Genomic DNA, 23,142 nt, shown 5'->3' with positions numbered 1-23,142 from the left:
TATAAATATATTTAAGGGTGAGTGTTATTTTCCTTTTTGCCAAAGAAACAAGAGAAAAAAAAATAAAAAATAATTTAAATGTATTTATAAATTAGGTCAAATTAAATTATCATATCAGATTAATACTTTTAATTATTGTATTTAATCCGTTCATTTATCCTCAAGAATATTAAAAATATTATCCAGATATTCTCGAGGAGATCCATGATAAACAAAACAAACTCCTGCTAACATCCCTCTAAAGAAAATAACAAGATGAGTCAATATATATATGCATATAATCAATTGTTCTTAGCTTCCAAGGATATTAAAATTTATAAAATTAATTTAAAAACTTATAAAAACTGAATATATTGTCTTATATTGTTAGCCGAAAATGAAGAATAATGACAATAATTAAAATAATATTATTCTTTTTTCTATTATGACGGCAATGGTAAGAAGGTATCCTGAATATTCTTCCATCACCAATTTCTAGGCTTGCCTGAAATGAAAATCCAATTAAAGTTTAACGTGTAATTAAAAAATTAATTCCAAAAGGTGTCGATTTCCAAATGCCAATGCCACCCCTTACTATAAATGGATGGATGGATCATTGGTATTCCTAAAATTTGTTTGTCGTTGATGATAACCAACCTTTGCATTGAGGAAACATGGACATTATTCATCGTCCCCAACCACCTATATGGTCTGCTTTCCTCTGCGGCTGTGGAAGCGATGTATGCACTTGTAAGTTCTCCGTTTCTAATATTAGATAACATGTGCCGGCTTGCACACACATACACCCACATACACCCACATATATATATATATATATATAATTATGCATATATTATATTTTATTATATTTAGTTTGGTTTTCAAAATTTTCTTTAGATTTTCTTATCTGTATATTGCAGGCTGCATAACATGGTGGCTCCCATGCATCACCTTTGGCCAAATTGCAGAAATTGTGGATCAAGGAAAAGCCTGTAAGAATAGAAATCCATCGTCAATTTTTAAAATTTTTTTTTTATATTTGAGATTATCCGAATTTAAATGTTAATCATTGAAACCAAAAGTCCAACATTTTACATTGTTAGCAGTCCAAATCATTTTCTTTACTTAAAAATGTTGTCTGAATATTCTCTCCTATTTTTAACAGCTTGCATCAAACAAGGTTGTGCATATGGGCTGTTGATGTTGTGTTCATGTCACTGGCTGCTGTCCTGTGTTTATAGAGAGAGATTGCGAGCCAGATTCGATTTGCCAGAAGAGCCTTGCGACGATTGCTGTGTTCATTATTGCTGTGAGCTATGTGCTCTTTGTCAAGAGCATGCTGAGCTCAAGAATAGAGGTTTTGACCCATCCAAAGGTTGATCCTGCATTACTTAACTTCATTTATCTTTTATATTTTTGTTGATATTATCTTGGAATAAAATTCAAAATTATCATTGGTAGTAGTTTAAATCTATAACTCATTTTTAAACATGTGCAATTTTATCAATATATTTTTAAATTTAATTAAGAACAATAAAAATTTAACGATAAAAAATATTTTGTAAGGGAATAAATGAGTATTCTATAGAATATAACTAGTTTTTTTTTTTTTTTTTCATATTTAAACTAAATTTGATAATTCGTATGTATATGTATCATATGTATTTCGTGTCAAGTATATATAAAACATGAATCATATCATAATTTCTGTCGATATGTAAAAAATAAAATATATTTTTTTATTTTTGTCAAATTAATATACCATTTTATTAAAATTTTAAACTGTGTGATTAATTTTAGTTTTTTTTTTTTTTTCATATAGTTTCATGTCATGTCTAAAATTATCAACCTAATTTGAACCAAATCAAAATTAAAAAAAAAAAAAATTCATCTATATCTATATATAAAAGCTATCTTTAAGGATTTAGTTGTTGACAAGTGTTCAATATTATATAATTATTTTTTCCCTTTTCTATTTTACAATAACCAGTTTATCTTTAATAAAAAAATAATTTAAAATGTAAATAATAAAAAATTTATTAGCAAGTGTCTAATATTGGGCAATGATTATTTTAAACCATTTCATATTATATAATGATCATTTTACCCTTGATCAAAACATTTTTAAAATGTAAATAATAAAAAGTTAAAAATATTTTAAAATAAAAAAGGCAATTACACATAATTCCACAATCTTATTTTCATCTAGCAACAATAATCAGAAAAACAAACACAGTTCATATAGAAAAACCATAAATTTGGGCTAAACAATAATAATTTAAGTATTTATTAACCCATTTATTTTTTTTTATTTGAGTATAAATTAAATTTATCATATTATTAATTTGTAAAAAGAGTGAAATTAAAAAATAATTGAATAAATTAAACAATAAAAATATTCATTTAAGAAATAGAATACAATAGTCTTTTTAATAATTAAACAATTAAATAAAAATTTTATTAAAGAAATGTTGATTTCGAAAAATTAAAATCTATAACATCTATAACTTATAACATTTATAACATCTATAACATACTATTAAAATTATTTCCTAAGAGATAGTATCGTGACATGTAGATGGTATGGTGACATGTGCCAATGTCATTTTTTTTTAATTATTTAATAATTTTTTATAACATACTATTAAAATTACCTTAACGGATAGTAGGGTAACATGCGGTAAGCTCTTTGCTGCTACTTATCATCTTCTTTTTTTTAACATTTAAAAAAATCTTTTTCAAAAAATCTACTAAAGAGTTAGTATGCAAGCTATTCACTTATCATGTCACATTTTAAATTTTTTTAAAAAATTTTCAAAAAATATTTTCTAATTGCTTAATTATAATTATAATAAAAATAGAAAATAAAATACATAATAGGAGATGAGTAGACGGAGGAGGAAGTATTGTCGGCAATTATAAAGCTCTTCAAATTTTTTGCTAAAATAAATAAATAAAATCAAACACCTATATTAAAAAAAATTCCTAAATATATATTCAACTCATCAATAAAAAAGTCAACGTAAAAAATCCTAAGACTAATGAACATTTTGAATCTCATTCATATAATAAGACATAAAGAAATACAACTAAAACAATAATCAATTGAAAAAATAATTTACACAAAAATAAATTAAAAAATTCACCCAAAATAACAAAAATTTTTTTAAAAGATTACTAGATCTAAAATTTAATTATTTTCCAAAAAAAATCTCCTAAAAACCAAAAAAAATTAAATTAAAAAACTAAAGATATTAGATTTGAGATTATTTAATAATTTTCAAATGAAAAAATTATCGATAACCAATCAACAAAAACAACCATATAAAAAACTCTAGAAATAAAATTTTCAAATTCTTTTCTTTTGCTTAAATCTCAAAAATTCAAAAGTTGAAAACATAAAATTTTTAAAATTATTTTTTATAAAATTTTAAAAAATCCTAGACAAAGCAAGGGTAATATTCTAGTCTATATGATACATGAAAATAATCTCTTAAAAATTTATCAAAATTTTTTTCTTTATTTTATAAGAAAGTGACAAGTGTTCGAATTGATTATTATACCTTCATATTATAATTACAAAAATATCTTTTCTCTTATAATTATTTACTAAAAAATCTCTTATAAATTACCAAAATGTCTTTTTCATTATTTGATAAGAAATTAATATTAACAAAATTGACTATTATATCCTCATATCATAATTATGAAAATATCTTTTTCTCTTATAATTATTTACTATAACACCTCCCCTAAGAAATTATCAAAATACCCTTTTCAATGACCAAAATGCCCTTCTTTTTATTTGATAACAAAGTGATATATGACCAAATTGACTATTATGTCTCAATACCATAATTACGAAAATATCTATTCTCATATAATTATTTACTAAATAATCTCTTAAAAAATTATCAAAATGTTATTTTCATTATTTGATAATAAATTAACATGTGGCCAAATTGACTATTATGCCTTCATACCATAATTACAAAAATACTCTTTCTCTTATAATTATTTATCATAACACCTCCCCTAAGAACATACCAAAATACCTTTTTTATTGTATGATAAAAAAATGACATGTGACCAAATTGACTATTATGCTTTTATACCATAATTTCAAAAATACATTTTCTCTTATAATTATTTATTATAATACCCTTATACTATAATTATTGAAATAATCTTAAAAAATTACTAAAATACCATTTTCATTATTTGATAAGAAATTAACACGTATCAAATTGACTATTATGCCCTACGAAAATATACATTCTCTTATAATTTATCAAAATTACTATAATACAATTCTACCATAATTATGAAAATACATTCCTCTCATAATTAATAAAAATTACTATAATATCCCTCATCCTATAATTATGAAAATACCCTTATAAATGCTTAATAAGAAGTTGACATGTGGTATTTTGTTTCAAATCAATAACATATATTAAAACAATCTCCTTAAAAATTACTACAATAGTTATTTGTTTATTTGATATGATGTTGACATATGTCCAAATTTATCACAATGTCTTTTTATCATAATTATGAAAATACTTCTCTTTTTATAATTATCTAAAATTACTATGATATCCTCCTATAATAATTATAGAAATACCCTTCTACTATAATTAGCTAAAAATTACTACAATGCCCATCTTACCAAAATTACGAAAATACCATTAACATAAATAACCAAAATTTATTATAATATTTCTCATATCATAATTATGGAAACACTTTTATGAGTACTTTATAGGAAGTTGACATTTGATATTTTTTTTCAAAATTACTATAATATTTCTATTAAATTATATATTAAATTTTAACATAATATAAAATTAACCACATATTAAATTATTAATATATCCTTACCATTACTTTATAAAAATTTGACATGAGAATTTTATTTAAAAATTATGATAATATTCCTATTAAATTACATATGAAATTTTAACATAATATAAATTAACTACATATCAAATTACTAAAATACTATTGCCATTACTTCATATATATTTGACACGTAGAACTTTGTTTGAAATTTATTATAATACTCTTATCAAATTACTTATTAAATGTTAAATAACATATATTAAAACAATTCTCATTGAAATTACTATAACGCCCATTTGTTTGTTTAATATGATGTTGATACGTATTTAAATTTATTATAATAACTTTCTACCATAATTACGAAATTATTCTTATTTTCATAATTAATCAAAATTATTATAATATCATCTTATCATAATTATAGAAATGCTTTTCCTGTTATAATTGATTAAAATTACTATAATATTTTTTTATTATAATTACGAAAATATCTCTCGTACAATAATTGATCAAATCACTATAATACCCTCGATGCCATACTATAAAAATATCTTTTCACTATAATTAATCAAAATTATTATAATACTCCTTATATCATAATTACGTAAATACATTTATGAGTGCTTCATAAAAAATTAACATTTGATATTTTATTTTAAAATTACTATAATGCTCCTATTGAATTATATATTAAATTTTAACATAATATAAAATTAACAACATATTAAAATACTATAACACTCTTACCATTAATTTATAAAATTAAACATGTGACATTTTATTAAAAATAATAAAAACTAAATCATTAAGTAAGCTAGATAATTATTTTTTTGTTAAAGTAAAAAATTAAATAATTTATATTTTAAAATAAAAAAAATAATCTGTGATGTAGTGGGGACCACATTTTAAAAATTGTGAAAACTATCCCTTTAGTTGTTGACAAGTGTCCAATATTATGCAATGACTCTTTATCTCTTTATATGGTCATTTTAACCTTAATCAACAAATAATTTAAAATATAAATAATAAAAAATTTGTTGACGAGTGTCCAATATTAGACAGTGAATATTTCGCCCCTTCATATTATATAATAATCATTTCACCCTTAATAAAAAAAAATATAAAATGTAAATAATAAAAAATTAAAAATATCTTAAAATTATAAGAAGGCAATTACACACAATTCCGCTGTCTTATTTTTAGCCAGCACCGATTATCAGAAAACAAACATAATTCACACAAAAAAAATCATAAATTTGTGGTAAAAATAACGATTTAAATATTTGCTTATCCATTTTTACTATTTTTTATTATTTTTAATTGTGAGTATAAATTAAATTTGGCTTTTATTAATATGAAAAAAAGAGTAAGATTAAAAATAATTGAAAGAAATTTTAAGAAATAGAACACAATAGTTTTTTGAATAATTAAACAATCAAATAAAAATTTTATTAAATAAATTTTGATTTGAAATAATTAAAATAATTGAGAAAATGTAAATTATGTTATTCATTAATTATTTTTTTTATTAAAAGAGTGTAAACAAATTATTAAATAAATTAAATAACTATGCATTCTATTAAAATAAAATTTTAAATAATTTACATTTTAATCCTCATTTTAAGTAAAATGATAAATTTAAAAATTACAATAATTGAGTAATTTTAATTTGCTTACTACAGGTTGGTATGGACTCCCTAATGCTCCACCTTCACTGCTGCCTCCTACCATGCAGAGATGATCAGCACCAATTATCAAAGGAGATTAAAACCAATTGCTCAGTTACAAGATTGTCAAATATTTATCTTTGATAAATAAAAAGATTTATCTTTAGATTAAGCCTGGAAGTTCCAAATTGGAATTTCGAAACTGGGTTAGAGGAAGTCTAGATTTTTTTTAAAAAAATTTTAATTTTAATAAAAATAAATTTTGGACTTAACTAATTTTTACAAAAAAAAATCGTAATATAAAAATTAAAAAAAAATTGTAAGTGATAGAATTTAAATCTAAATTTATTTTGAATTCAAATTTAAATCTTTTGAGTTAAAAATATTACACAATCTATTATAAGTATGTAATGGAGTCTTTTTATGAAAACAGTTAAAAAAAATGAAACTCCATGAATCAAACAAAAATGAAAACAAGAATTCAAGATCCAATCAAAATTTAGATGGTAAAAACATGAGTCATTGAGTGATTAAAAAATATATTAAAAATAACCAATAGCAACATGATTTGTATTTTTAATTTTAATTATAAGGATTTAAATCTTAATAATTATAAATGTAAAAAATAAAATATTAAATATTAAATATTAAATATACATTTTAATTATCTAAAATTTTAAAAAAGAATTTCATTTTTTATTGTATCCAAATAAAATTTATTCTTTTATTTTTATTATGACAAACTTTTATATTAGTAAAAAATTTACTTTTACAAATTATTTATAATTTATATGGAATTACTAGTAATTTTTTGGCCAAATATTATTTACAATTTATATATATGGAATTACTTGCAAATTTTAGTAATTGTAGATTTTTAAAGGTGCTTTTTCTCAATAAAAATGAATGAAGAAAAAACGTGTACTAGGATATTGAGTCATTGTCCATGCTAACTGATAGCGTAGCGTTCGCATCGCAAGTGTAACTGAAGAACTCAACAACCAAAATCCAAGCTGTCATTATAGAACATATCCCCGTCTATTCTTGTACACTTTCCTGTCCTAAAAATCTTAAAAACCTCCCAATCAAACTCCATTGACAGAAGAAACTTAAGTTCTTGTCACGCTCAGAGGAAAAAAAAAAAACCAAAAAGAGTTTTTGAGGGTTGAGCACTTTCTTTACCATGTCTGATATTGCCCAAGAAGCATGGCGAAAATATCTTATTCAATTTTAAGCTCACCCTCTAAGAACCAAGGTAGTGGTAAAACATATTTTCTCTTCTTGATTAATAACCATATTTTGAAATTGATTACTTTGTTGAATTCTTGTTTCAATTCTGGTTCATTTTCTCTTTACTTTTCGCCGCTTCATTGGCCTTGTTTTGGGGTTGGTTGTTAAGTTTTTGCTGTTTGAGTTGTTTTCAGTTTGTATATATTGATTTTGATGCGGGTTGCAGGCAATTACAGCTGGGGTTTTAGCTGGGTGCAGTCAAGGATTTAAACTGCAGTAACGGTCACGTTTTCAGTCGCATCGCATTTATCACAGTTGAAGATATAACGAAGACTTTCGCGGTCATTACGGTTATTGCGGTTGTGAATTTTTTTAAATTTTGCTCAACTTGCTATAAAATATAATAATTTTAATTATTAATCATAAAACCTCTTATTTTATAATTTTTAAAATAATTTATATCATATCATGTATTTTATTTATTTAAGAAAAAATATTTATAGTAAAATATTCATATTTAAAAAATTATTTATATGATAATTAAAAAATAAAAAGAGATAAATAAATATATAAAAAATAAATAATCATAATGAATAATATATTTAATTATTTAATTACCGTACTCATCCAATTATTATCGAACTATATTATGCATAAATCAAATAATAAATGATTAAGTATTCATAAATTAAGTAAGAGCATTATTATTTATGAGTCAAAAGAATTGCCTTTTATGAACTTACAGTAAATCAAACTTGACAGCCTCCATGTTATGATCGATTTTCAACAATAATAACTTCAAGTCTACTTTTCTTGTCTCTTGATTAAATTGTACAAACCCACACAACTTCTTATCCCTTCACCTTGCATTCAATAATTTTTTTTCTCCAAACCTTCATCCTCATCCCCATCTCTCAGTTCTTTTTTTATTAGGTATGTGCTATTTGCTTGCTTCTGTGAACCTCAAGTTTCACTCTCATCTCTTATCTCTTATTTTAAGTCCCAGCAACTTTTGACTCCTTCTATCAATGTAATATAGTCCAATCTAATCCCAAACACACAAAATCATGACAAATTTGGAAATTAAAAAAAAAAGAAGATAATTTGAGTATTGAATTAATTGTTTACTTTAAATTGCATATACTTAATTTTGATTGAAGTTGAATTTGAGAGAATTGATTTTTTTGAAAGTTTAAGTTTTTTGGGTTTTTTTTTTTTTTGAATTTGTAAATTGATGTTTATTTTTTTTTCTTGTTGTTTTTATTTTAAATTTTTAAATAAAATCAAATGAATCTTTTTTTTGAATTTTTGAATGAAAATAGGAATAGCGGCAATAGCGGTAATAGAGGGCAATAACGGACCGCTATTGCCGCTATTCACCGTTATACCGTAATTCACTGCCGCGATTCATCCGCTACAGACGAGATTCAAATTTTTTCTCATTTTTTCTCCAATAACGGTGACGGATAGTGGCGCGACCGTGAAATAGCGGCTGCGACACCGCTATCCGACCGCTATTTGAATCCTTGGTGCAGTGACTTGATAGCTCAAAAAATTTCTGGGATCAAAAGGCTTCAGTTGAGAAGACTGCTTCTCATCATGGTACGTTGACTTTTTTCTTTCTCTCTTCTTTTGTTTTAAGGTGTGTTTGGATCATATTCCAAGGTTTCCTGTTTGGCTGCCAAGAAATTGGGAGGAAATGGAGCTTAAGTTAAATTTATAGTACATATATTTTTCTGCATTTTTTATGTAGTAAAATCACCTGATCATAAAAGTTTTTTTTTTTGTTCTCCAATTTTTTCACTTACAAGTTTGATGCTATTTTCAGTAGTGCTAGACTTTATGAAAAATTTAGTTGAGGATTAATGGAGGTATTTATTACTGCTCAATTGCTTGTTATAGGTGTTGTTGGAACAATTGACTTCTCCTTGGAACCACTTTTTCTTCATGATGTATGACTGATTGGTTGTTGAAGGTATGTTGCATCTTCATAATATCTTGTTCAAGTCAAAACTACTTTCATTACTTGAGTCATATGCCTCTTCTAATTCCCCATTTCCATTGATTCTAACGGCCATTGTTGTTTCCAAAAAAAAAAAAAGCAAAAGGGGAAACTATTATGGCTAATTACTGTTATCATTCCTGTTGTTGTTGGTGCTGATCGTGTAGTTGTTTTCTCTCTTTTACTTTTTATCAATAATGTCGAAATGCTTTGTGACTGATCTTTGATCCAACTGTAATTTTTGGATCGCAGTACACCTGGTAATTCAACCTTATTAAATGCTTATTACTGTTATCATTCCTGTTGTTGTTGGTGCTTGTTGTGTAGTTGTTTTCTCTCTTTTATTTTTTATCAATAATGTCGAAATGCTTTGTGATTGATCTTTAATCCAATTGTAACTTTTGGATCGCAGTACACCTGGTAATTCAACCTTATTAAAGTGAAATAGATCGATCATCTATAGCTTGATGATCTTACCTGCAGCATAGATTGTTTATTAGCCTGACCAAGAGAAGCATAGCCCTTTCTGTAACTTCCAGTAAAACTAGTAAAGATAATTGGATTGCCTGCTGGTTCAAACCTAACTGGTGATCTTCCCTACTTCCTAGTTCAAGCAACAATCAAGCTTAGGACACTATTTTCCTTTCTACTATTTTCTCTAGCCATGTCTCATGGCCCCAATCCAGCTAAGTTTGATCTACCAGTGGATACTAGTTTTCAAAGATGATAAAGGTTGGAAAAAAAATTTTCACCCTAAAATCATTTTTAACTAAAATCATTTTCAAAGGAAAAAAAATGATATTTATGCTAGCATAATAGCTCTGATTAAAATTATTGTTTCTACCTTTAAAATAAATAAGAAAGAAAAAAAAGACAAAATGGTAATTATGAGAACTTGACTATCAGTTCATAACTCCATAAATACAAGTTTAGCACATTTCCATCAGCACATATTTTCCCTATATTATATTTTATTCTATCTTCGTAATAATATATATATATATATATATATATATACATGTTATAATTTCTGAACATATGATCAACACAAAACTTTCATTAAATAATTAGTTGTTACATTCTTAAGTATTATTATATCATTAAAATCTTGCTCTTTGAGAGTTTCATAAAAGTTTACCTTTCTTGAATCCAAATTTGAGGCTAAATCACTTGTATTCTAATTAAAAGTAAACTCCAAATTACTATCTTTGCAACCCTGGACACGAGTTTCTACTTTCATCTTCCCTACAATCATCCAAACTCAGCTGCAAAATTGCTGGATTCTTCCTTTCCTGGATTTAATTTCACCCTTCCACTACTTCCATTATCACCAAAAACAAAACCAAACTTCCCACACTCTTCAGAACCCAATTTCTTCTCAACGATAATCTTTCTGAACTTGAAACACTTGAAGAGAAGTCGTTAACAACTTGTATATTTTTAATATTTTGGTTGATATTTTAGTGTGAGATTCAATCAATCCGTTATATCATATAACATTTTCTTGAGGTATTATCATATAAATTTGATAGATTTTTTAAATACTGTCATATAAATTTGATATTTCATTGAGAGATTCAATTAATCAGTTATATCATTAAATTTTTTTTTGAAGTACTATCACATAAATTTGATAGATAATAATAATAATAATAATATTTTTTATTATTATTATTATTAGAATGAACTGGACGTACAGTGTTCATATGTAACAATTAGACCATGTTGTACACTTACACCTTAAAAAAAAAAAAAAGAATTGAACAAGCATATCAATAAAACTAACCTCAAAACAGCTCATCAATGTTTTGTCCCTGTTTCCAAGCCTGGCTTGTTATTTGGTAAAAGCTTTTAGATATAGAACGCCACCACCACACCACTACAGAAAAAACTCACAACTTTTCTTTGCAAACTAAAGCTGTAGCTATAAATCCAAATTAAAAAAAAAAAAAAGAAAAAAAAAAACTGCATTATATATCTCACAAAAATGTATGCTAATGAGTGTTCATACATGCAGGTAAAGCTAATCTTTTCGTGCAATTTTAAAAAGCAAGAGACATCAAGCTTTTCTAGATGACTTCAAAAAGCATGAAAAGAGAAAAACTCGCATAAAGGAGTAATACAATTTTTGGTGCCAAAATAATAATGTTTGTCTATGGCAATTGTCTCACCTTCACCAAAATGATACTTTAGTTTCCTTTAGTATAAGTATAAAATTTTTTTTCTAATAAATAAATTTTAGTATGAAAGCAAAAAGTAATAATTTTAGGTTCATTATCCTGATCTTATTTCTTTTTTTAATTTATTTTATTTCCATAATATTTATAAATTTTAATAAAAATATAAAATTAAATCCTATTAAAAATAAAGCTATAAATTATTTTTAACAAAAAAAAAAGAGAAAGAAATACGCTATCCCAAAATAATTTAAATATATTTATTAGTAGAAAAAATAAAATTTTTAAAAGACACGAAAGTATCATTTTTTTTCTCTTGATTTTAAAAATTCAACTTAAAATCAAAGGCAAAAATGGTACCTTATTTTCTTTCATAATAATTACAAAATTTTTATTTTTTTTAATAAATACATTTTATTATGATAGTAAAGAGTAATAATTTGGGATCAATTACCCGGATTCTATTTCTTTTTTGTTTTATTTTATTAGATTTTCTTTTTCTAATATTTACAAATTTTGATAAAATTATAAAATTAAATCAAATTAAAAATAAATTTAGAAATTATTTTTAACAAAAAAAGAAAGAAATTAAACATACCCAAATAATTTCAACTTTAGGGTGGTTGACATTTATTTTTTCAAAAAAAATTATAAAAAGCTTCTATATACTAAGCACTCAGTTAATAAACTTTACATTTTAGCTATAATTTTAAACTTAAACAGCAAATGAATCATGCTTATTTGCTAAGTGATCTTGTAAATTTATAAAAAGTACTTTCTAAAATTATTAATTGTTATTTATTTCTTATAGACACCAAATTTGTCTGGCTTTTTAGCTGAGTCTCGTGTTAAAATTTGTCACAGGTATTGGGTTTTCAGACCCAGGCCTTATTCCAATTTGATTGGGCTCTAGGCCCGATTTTGATTCAATTGGGTTTCAGGCCTAATCCGATTCAATCAGGCCCTAAACCTATTTCTTTTTAAGCCCAAGGCCTGAAAATTATTTTATTTATTTTATTTATATTGATTTATTAATTAAAAAATAATAATATTATTAAAAAATAATAATATTAAAAAATTAAAAACTAAAATTAGAAAAAAGAAAGAAAGAAAAAAGAAAACAAAAAATAAGGGGCTAGTGTATGGCGCCGTTGCCGCCCGTCCAGCCCCCTGCCTAATCCCATCAGGTCAGCCACCCTACAACCCACTATACTCCTACACCCAACGACCTTGTAGCCACCCCCTACAACCACCATCTACTCCACCCTTCATCACCACCCAACCTCTTATAAAGAACCCAGCTTCTTGCCTTTCCAGACTCTCTGACAGAGCTTCGGATGCACCCAAAAACTCAAAATACCGCTCCCTTCCACACCCAGAAACCCCAAACTATCCTATACCGAAAAACCCAAACACTCCACTCAATAAAAAACCTAAAAAAAAAAACCAAAAAGACTCGAAACAAAAAAAAAATCACAATCCTTGTCGCTTAGATAAGGAACCATCAATGCCAAAAGCTTTCCTGCAACAAAAAAAAAAGATAGTCAGTGTCGGTTTTCAAAAAAAAAAAAGAAGAAAACAAGGAACTCAGGAACTTCAAACCCCGATCTATGTCAATCGAGGTCGTTTCTCACAAAAGCAAGATCGAATCGAGAACGAGGAGGTTGAGGAGAATTTTTGAGATTTTTTGGCATTTTTCAATCACTGACGACCACTATAGCGACACTGGCGGTGACCTCAGACGATGGTCGACGTGGCGGCACAGCATAGGACCCTGACTAAAGCCAAAGAGAGTTTGGAGAGCTAAAGAATTTTTTTTCTGAAAGAACGATGAAATGAACTAAAAAAAAGTTGACTTTTATAGAAAAACCATAGAAGCAAAATGACGCGATTTTGAGCATCGGGAGGATCTACGCATGCCCATGACCCAACCTGAGATCCGCACAAATTGACCTGCTAACCCATCTCAGTCAGCTTTCAGCTGGTCCAGACGAATCACCAACGAACCGGTTTGCACTAGTTTGAATCACCGATTCATTAAACCGATTAGACTGACCATTGATCGGGCTGTTGACTGGTTCGATACAAGTAATTTTGTTTTTTTACATTTTTTTCAATCTTTTTTAAATATTTTTTTATATCCTTTTAACTCTATTGTTATTGTTATTTATGCATGTTTTAATACTGTTAGAATTTATTAAAATAATTATATGTTGTTTTATAATAATTAATAATAATAGTAATAATTAAATGACAATAACAACAATAATAATAATGTTTTTAAAACTTTTAATTCTTTTTTTTAACCCAAGTGTTAAATAAAATAAATAATAATAATAACGATTATAAAATGATTGTAAAATTAATTAATAATAAAAAAAATTTTTCCTGCCTAGATGTTAGAAGAAATATGATCATACTTTAAATAATGATAATTTCGCCTACATATTGAGGAGTTATTATTATAAAAAAAAAACCAAAACAAAAAAATAAAAAAACAAACAAACAAAAACACACTAAATAAATTAGTAATATTATAACAATTTTTAAAAATTATAAAAATCGAACTTGCTTCGAAAATTCACCTAAATGTTGGAGATTTTTAGAGATGTTCATGTTTTCCTAAACCTTAAAGTCCAAACCCTAAATTTTAAAACCATAAAATTGAAACCTTAAAATCCAAACCCTAAATTTCAAAACCCTAAAATCAAAACCCTAAACCCTCTAAATCCTAAAATTAAACCCCAAACTTCCAAATCCAAAAACAAAACGCTAAACCCTCTAAACCTTAAAATCAAAACCCTAAACCTTCCAAATCTCAAAATTAAACCCCAAACATTTAAACCTTAAAACGAAACCCTAAACCTTTCAAACCCTAAAATGAAACCCTAAACCCTCCAAACTCTAAAAATTAAAACCCTGAACATCCAAACCCTAAAGTCAAAATCTTAAATCCTCTAAACCTTACGACCACAACCCAAAGCCTCGAATCTTAAAACCAAAACTCTAGACCTCAAATCCTAAATCAAAAATCTAAACCCCAAAATCTGAAACTTGAAACCCTAACCCAAGAATCCAAAATCTCAAACCCTAAAATCCAAAATCTTAAAATTCGAAAGTCTAAAGACCCAAATTTGATACGCATTCCTGAATCATCACCCTAAATTCACCAAACCTTTAAAACCTCAATCTAAGCTCTAGCCAAGACCACTTCAAAATCCTAAGGGTACGTATAAAAATTTCACTCGAAATAATTTATTCTCAAATATCGCCTAGACGATGAAGTATTTAAGAAAATTTATTTCATTAAGTTTTCATGCCAGTTCTTAATTCGCTTTAACCATGGGATTAAAATCAATAAAAAAAGTTATAATAATAAAATGGGATTTTAAATATGAATAGTCGCATCTAAGTTTCACCTAGATGTTGGAGAGTCAAAGAGGTCTCATTATATTTAAGAATCTAATTTCAAATTTGCATTTCATCATCATATACAACACCTATTAGCTTACATACATTTATTCGTTATTGTTTGCATTTGTTTGTTTTTAATTTTTACCTGTTACCTGATAATACCATTATTTATTTATTTTTTTGCACAAAATGTTTTTTTACTTTACTTACTTTTAAAATTATGATATTTTAAAATAAAATAAAAATAACATTTCAAGAGAAATAATTCTTGGTACTCTGCCTAGATGTTGGAGAGTCACCAACAATCATTTCTTGCAATGAGTGTTATTTTAATTTTAAGGGATATTGTATTAAATCTTAAGTGAAAAAAATTATTTTAAATTCTATCTAGATATTGAAGAATTTTAAGATGATTATTTAACTTGAAGATTTCTCAATATTTCTAAATAAAGAATTTTAGCAATTTTTTTTAGTACTAAACAAAATTTTATATTATTAAATATCAAATCGAAATCATTTCATCCAACATTGAAAATAGCGCATGATTAAATGATACCAATTTATGGGCATTGTGGGGGTGCTAATCCTTCCTCACACGTAACTGACTTCTGGGTCCAACCTGATTTTCGTAGATTGAAATTCATCTTTTTGATAAACTTTAAATATGATTTTACAGTTTTATTAAAAAGATACACTTTTGGGTGGCCAATCACACCCTAAAAAAGATTGGTGGTGACTCTTCCTTTTATTTTTCTCGATTTTTAAAATTCTTTATGTCTGGTGGTTCTAAAATCGTTACGACACTTCTATGTTTAATTAAGTGTTAAAACATCATTTGGGTATGTTTCATTTCTTTCTTTCTTTCTTTCTTTTTTAATTCTAGTTTTATTCCTAACAAGATTTAATTTTATATTCTTTGATCAAAATTTATAGATATAGGAAAAATAAAATTTGATAAAATAAGAATAAAAAAGAGATAAAATCATGGTGGACCCAAAATTTATACTTTTGTTATCATACTAAAATGTATTTATTAAAAAGAAAATAAAATTTTTAAAATTATGAAAAAGAAAACCAAAGCGCCATTTTTCCTTATTTTTCAACTAAAATTTGAAAACCAGGGGCAAAAATGATAGTTATATTTCATTTTTAAAAATTTTAAAAGTTTTATTTAGTTTCAATAAATATATTTTAGTAATAATTTTAAATATATTACCTTAACTTGTAATTCTCTCTTATTTTTATATAAAATTTGATTGAAAGAGCATATTGACACAATTTTAATAGGTTTGCAACTATTATGGAACAATTTAAATATTAGGGATCAAAGCGGAACCTATATAAAAGGTTTTAGGACTACAAATGCAATTTACCAAAATTTTATCACAGACTTGTATCACCCTTCTCGTCATTATTCTAGGCTTAGATTTTCCAAAATCAATCCCTAAAAGCCTAGATCTATAACCTAAGGCGTAGTCTAAAAACTCCCAAAACACATGCCTCTGTCGCTTCAAATTGCCTTATCTCTTATTATGTTTATCCGTATCCTATGACCTTCCCTACTCTTGATTTTCAAGCCCAAAAACTTCTTAATACTCTAAAAAATGAAGACTTCTCATTTTTGTTTTGCTATTTCTTGGTTTTTTTTTATGTTATTTTTGCTTTCACTTATGTAACTTCAAGAATGATGCTTGTTATTGTTTGTTGGTTAAGTAATTGGTATAGATAAGTCGTGGTTGGATTCTGGATTGGTTGTTTAGTTGACATGACAATGGCTAATGGTGGTAAATGTTGGTGGTTGATGGTGTATCCATTTTTTTTTTTATTTTAGATCTAGTTTTTTATAGATCTAAGTTTATTTTAATTTTCTTATATTTTAAAATTTTATTAATCATGTTTTGTTTTATTTTATTTTTTATTTATATTAAAGTGTAAAATAATAATGTTATAATAATGAAAGGGTAAACTAATAATTTAATAGTACTAGACATGTGTCAAAAAAACTAACCTCTTAGAGGATAGTTTTAATGTATAGTATAAATATAGTAATATAGATGTCTTGAGACTTTCGTTTGGACCTAATTTTTTTAGATGATTTTAAAGGCATAATGTTAGTGCTAAATCAGGATTAAAAGGTAATAACCTAAAATTATAATGTGGAAGGTCAGTTAGAAGTAAAGGTTGGAGTTGTCTCCAGTATTTATACTCCAATACTCAAATCAATGATCGAGACGAACGAGAGAGTAATAAAGAAAATGAAAAATGAAGGAATGATTCCTTACTTTTACTAAGATTGAAAAGGGGTATTTATACATGAAGAAAGACATAACTGAATCTAAACAGCTTGACCTTTGTAGCTTGATCTTTAACTGACATGATGCAATTTGACCTGACATAGTGTGTTGACTCTCAATGTTTGAGTGACACATTAACTTTCTCAAGTGGTAGAGGGTAGGCTACCCTATCGGCTAAGTTGAGATAAGCTTTAAAAAATTAAGTTGGCTTGCCATGTCAAATCGATACAAATGATCAAAAGTAAACTTTTAGTTTGTTGAGTCATTCTCTACATTAAAAAGACAAATTTATAGTTAGAACTATAAAATACCTTTAGCACATATTTTCTCACATAAATCTGATGCATTTTAAAATTTTATTTCAAGAATACTTTTCATAAAAATCGAATCTAGGTGCATTTAGTATTATGTATATATTTGAATATAATTAACTTACAAAGGTGAAAATAGTGTGAGAATTTAATCTAAATGATAGATTTTATAGACACCTAATTTTTCTAGGACTATTCAATTTGATTCAATTCTATTACATATTTGGACATGCCTATCTCGAACTTGTTCGAGCATTTTTATGGAAATTACCTAATCGAGTTTGTTTTGACTTTGGTTTTGGATTAATTATTTTTTGAGATCATTTTGCATGGTTTTGGATTAAAGTCCAATCGAATCTAATCTTTGGCTAATTTCATACTTGAAAGCTTGAAATCCAAATATACATTTTTAAGGCTTAATTCAAATTTAGGTTAAATTCAAGTTATATAATTTAGGAATGGAAGTCCAAAACCCAATAAGAGCCCACATTCAAAATTTAAAACCTAAGTGCATTTTGTTAAGAGCTAAAAAATACAAAAAAAAAAAAAAGAAACAAGCTTGAAGCTTAGACTACTATGGTAGCTAGCTTTCCCTCTCAAAACCTTCTCTTCAGATTGATGCCTAGTTCCAGTTTTTTATTTTTTCCTTTAAATTTACCCTAAAGTAGACATGCTCCACTGACCAAAAAATCAACAATCATTATTGTTATCTATGACAACACACCAAAATCCTCAATTAGATAAAGTCAATAGGCTGAAATCTTATATTCTCTCTCTTAAAAGGATAAAAAAGACAAAATAAAAGGGACACTTTTTAGGAAGCAAAAATTTTCACTCCTATTTGGCAACCACCACCACCAATATCCTAAAATAAACATGCTCCATCGATAAAAAAATCAACAACCATCACTATTATCTATGACAACACATTAAAATCCTCAATTAGATAAAGTTAGTTGGCTGGAATCCTATATTCTCTCTCTTAAAGGGATAAAAAGGACAAAATAAAAGAACTAATTTTTAGGAAGCAAAAAATCTTCACTCTCATTTAGCAACCACCACCATTAAAAATACCTTAACACTACAATCAAACATCAACAAGCCCTATCACCACCTACTACCAACAACCCAGTAATCGAATTAGATCCCAATCCTTTGCCATAACCTACTGCCTTCTAACCTCTCACAATATCACCATCAACCCAAACAACCAAAAAAAAAAAAAAAACTACTTATGACCAAACCCAAAATCCATAACATAAAAAAAAATCAAAAGCAAAAGAATAAGAAAAATCAAACACATCCCCTAGAGTGAGAAAAAGCACCACCAAAGCAAAAAAAAAAAAAAAAAAAAAAACAAATTCACAAAATAAAATGAAGTTCAAATTCAGTTAGTCTTCATAGGTTTTTCGATGGTCTCATTTTAGTATAAAAAAAAAAAAAAAAAAAAAGAAAAAGGTTTTTTTTTTGCTACAAAAGGTGGCACAAGCAACAGTGGCATAAGGTGGTTCACGATGTCGAAGGAGATTTTCAAGCATCAGATGGTGGAAAAGGAGAGTAAAGGGAAGAGAATGACATATTTTGATATTAGAGAGATCAGAAGGTGGCAGAAGGATTTTTGGTGGTTTGAAGTTTTGGGCTATAGTTTTAAATCTACAACATTAGAGGCAATTTTAAGAAATTCAGAGATAAGATCTATGATGAGGGTATTAAGGAGGACGTTTTGTGAAAATTTTGAAAAAAAATTACAGTGATGGAGACAGACAGTAGATCAATGACTGAAATAATGGTAGTTTTGTCTAAAACTATACGATTTGTTTCAATTCTATTACGTATTTGGATATACTGACATTGGGCTTGTTTGAGCATTTTAATGACAATTACCTAATCAGGTTCATTTTGGCTTTAGTGTTGGATTAATTATTTTTTTAGATCATTTCACAAGGATTAAAGTCTAATTAAATCTAATCTTAGGCTAATTTCATACGATCTTAAAAGCTTGAAATTCGAACATACATTTTTAAAGCCCAATTTAATTTTGGGTTAAATTTAAGTTACATTATTTGGGCATGGGAGGCTAAAACCCAATAAAAACCTACATTCAAATTTTAAAGCCTAAGTGCATTTTGTTAAGAGCTAAAAAATACAAAAAATTAATTTAAAAAAAAGAAGCAAGCTTGAAGCTTAGACTGCCATGATAGTTTACGTGCCCTACTTCCCAAAACCCTCTCTCCAAATTGATGCCTACTTCCAATTTTATGTTTTTCCCCTCCTAATTTACCCATTGACCTCTGACATGAATTGGTCAAAATCCTAATACCTCAAAATAAATGTGCTCTATAGACCAAAAAATCAATAGTCATTATTACTATTTGCTACAACATGCGAAAATCCTCAATTAGATAAAGTTGACAGCTTGGAATCCTAGATCTTCTCTCCTAAAAGGATAAAAATAAGAAAACAAGGAAACAAGGGGTATAATTTTCAAGAAGAATTTTCATTCCCATTCAACAACCATCACCACCGTAAAAAACACCTAACACTACAATCAAACCTCAACAAGCCCTATCACCACCCATTATTGTCAACAACCCAACACTCGGATTAGATCCTAATCCATTACCACCCCATTACCATCCTCACTCGCTGTTTTCTAACCTATAACAAGATCACCATCAACTCAAACAACCACCTAAAAAGAAAACTTTTTTGTAACCAAACCTGAAACTTATAGCACAAAAAAATTTTAAAAAATCAAATATATCCCTTAGAATGAATAATGATAGTACAAAAGCAAAACAAAAAAAAAAAAGCAAAAATCACAAAATGAAAGGAAGTTTGGTTTTAGTTAGTCTTCATAGGTTTTTAAGTGGTCTCATTTTAGTATATAAAATAAGAGAGAGAAAAAGGCTTTTTGGGCTGTAAACAATGGCACAAGTAGTAATGATGTAAGGTTGTCTACATTATCAAAGGAGAGTTTTAGGCATTCGAACTGTGAAAAGGGGCAGTAAAGGGAGGAGAAAGACATACTTCGATATTAGAAAGATTAAATAGTAGAAGAAAGATTTTTAATGGTTTGAAGTTTTAGGCTAAAGTCTTAAATCTACGATATTATAGGCAATTTTAAGAAAATTTGAGTTTAGACTTGTGGCAAGAGTGTTGAAGAGGACATTTGGTGAAAATTTGAAAAGAAAAAGACGCCGACCATTTATTGAAATGGCGGCCGATGACTGGTATAGAGAAAAAGGTTCTCTATTAGAAAGAAAAAGTGAAAAGAAGAAGAAAGAAAAAGAAAAGAAAAAAAATAGGTCAGTTTGACCTAATCAGAGTCAACCCGACCTATGACCCAACAAGCTTGACCCTTGTTAGCCTATAATCCTGGATAGGCCCAATTTGTATGGGTTTTCTCTCGTGTAATACATTTAGGTATGTGACTTATGGATTTAGATTTTAACACTAAAATTTGGATGTGAATTTGTGCTTCAAATTGATTTGGACTTTCAAGGCATGTGACTTGTGGATTTATGGTACAAATTGGGTATATTTTCTTCCCACCATTTATTTTATTTGTTTTTATGTTTATTTAAGATTAAGCACCTTTGGAAATAAAATTATTTATAGATGAAATTTATTTGCAGATGAATGAAGTTGTTGATAAAAAAATATATAAATTTTTAAATAAAAAATAAATTAAAATAATTTTGTAATTTCAAAATAACCTTTAAAAGAGAGTTTTGGAAATAAAATAAGATAATATCTCTTTGTAAAAGTAATTTTGGAAGCCCTACCTAAATATTGGAGGTAATTCAAATAATTACTTTTTTATCTTCTTTCTTTTGAAATTTTATTGTGAGAATTTTTTGAAATAAATGATCAATTTTTCTAAATTTCACTTAAATATTGGAGAATTAAGGAAATTTTTTATTACTAAACTTTTTTATCAAAGAAATAATGATAAGAAATATAAAAATGAAAGATTTGAAAAGAATGAAATAAAATTGGTTATTTGCATTCTTTTATTTTTATTGGTGTCATTTATTTCACATATGACATTACATGCATCATAGTAGGCAATAAATGTGAATTGATAAAATAAAAATTTTGAAAATATTTTTTAGAAATAAAAAATATTCTTAAGTAAAAGTAATTTTTGGAATTTTGCCTACATATTGGAAGGATTCTCAATAATTATTCTTTATAAATGAGTATTATATCAAATATTAAAGGTTATTGCGAGAGTTTCAAGTGAAAGAATGTTTTTCTAAATTCCGCCTAAATATTAAAGAATTCGAAAAATATATTTCTAAACTAAAGATTTTCATTTATTCCTAAATAAAAGGTTTTAAAAAAAAATTTACAAAAAAATAAATATTAAGGGAATTATTTTAAATATTAGAATTAAGGTCATTTTTATCAAAGCAAAAGGATAACACATGAATAGTTTGAATAGTTTTTAAAACGGATGTTTTAAAGGTGCTATTATTTTCTTATGCTGGTTATACTTCCAAACTCAATTTTATTTTTCGTAGATAAAAAAAAAAAATTTTTAATAAGTTTTAATTAATTTTAAAATTGTATTAAATAGATAAGTTTTTTTAGATAATCAATCACACTTAACTAAAAAAATAAGTGGCAATTCCTCTATTTTAAAATTTTTAAAATTTTTGTCTAAAATCCCCTAACCGTTATAATAGATTCAAGTCTCTTTCATTAAAAAGATGCCTTAATGATGACCACCAGCAATCAGACAATAACTCCCAATAGACCAAAACAAATTGTGCCAATGAAGTTTGATAAGCATAACCATCAATCTAAGTCAAGCACCGACGCAAGGGAGACGACTTTGGATTTTGGGGCATGGGCTTGTGGCCAAGTTGGGGCATAGGCAAATTGATAACAATCCATTTTTAGCTGTCATTTTGAATAAGTATTTTTTTACGCAAATTAATTGAATTTTGCAATGTTCTGATCGATAATGCATATGGACATGTAGAGGCATATAACAATAGTTACAATATCTTTGAAGAGAGAAAAAAAGTACTTCAAATTCCAGACAACTTGATTCTAGAACTTGAATTATTTCTAAAGCTAAATGATACTTGGTAGCATATATAATATTCTTGATTTCATGGGCTAATTAATAAGAATTTTTTTTACTGGGGCTGAAATTCAAAGATATGAAAAAAGATTATAGATATTGAGATTAATTGTATGAATCAATTG

General features: G+C 26.5%; 1 protein-coding gene across 1 annotated transcript; it reads left to right on the top strand.

Moving 5' to 3' along the window:
- The first annotated feature begins 362 nt into the window (after positions 1–362).
- On the top strand, positions 363–6,565 carry LOC149510835 (cell number regulator 9-like). The gene is made up of 4 exons (XM_089756641.1): positions 363–729; positions 900–971; positions 1,145–1,354; positions 6,507–6,565. The coding sequence occupies exons 1-4, from the start codon at positions 654–656 to the stop codon at positions 6,563–6,565; spliced, it is 417 nt and encodes a 138-aa protein (XP_089612767.1). The 5' UTR covers positions 363–653.
- The last annotated feature ends 16,577 nt before the right edge of the window (positions 6,566–23,142 follow it).

This window comes from Durio zibethinus, chromosome 27 (assembly GCF_047325235.1).
Source record: "Durio zibethinus cultivar Kanyao isolate XHJ-2024 chromosome 27, ASM4732523v1, whole genome shotgun sequence".
NCBI classification, from domain to species: Eukaryota; Viridiplantae; Streptophyta; class Magnoliopsida; order Malvales; family Malvaceae; genus Durio; species Durio zibethinus.
This window is presented reverse-complemented; position numbering and strand designations above follow the sequence as displayed.

What these genes read in the sequence shown, in the direction of transcription:
- LOC149510835 (XM_089756641.1), top strand. Translation starts at nt 654, where the DNA reads ATGGACATTATTCATCGTCCCCAACCACCTATATGGTCTGCTTTCCTC. An exon ending in TGGAAGCGATGTATGCACTT is followed by an intron (nt 730 to 899) that starts GTAAGTTCTCCG and finishes TGTATATTGCAG; the next exon opens with GCTGCATAACATGGTGGCTC. An exon ending in AGGTTTTGACCCATCCAAAG is followed by an intron (nt 1,355 to 6,506) that starts GTTGATCCTGCA and finishes TGCTTACTACAG; the next exon opens with GTTGGTATGGACTCCCTAAT.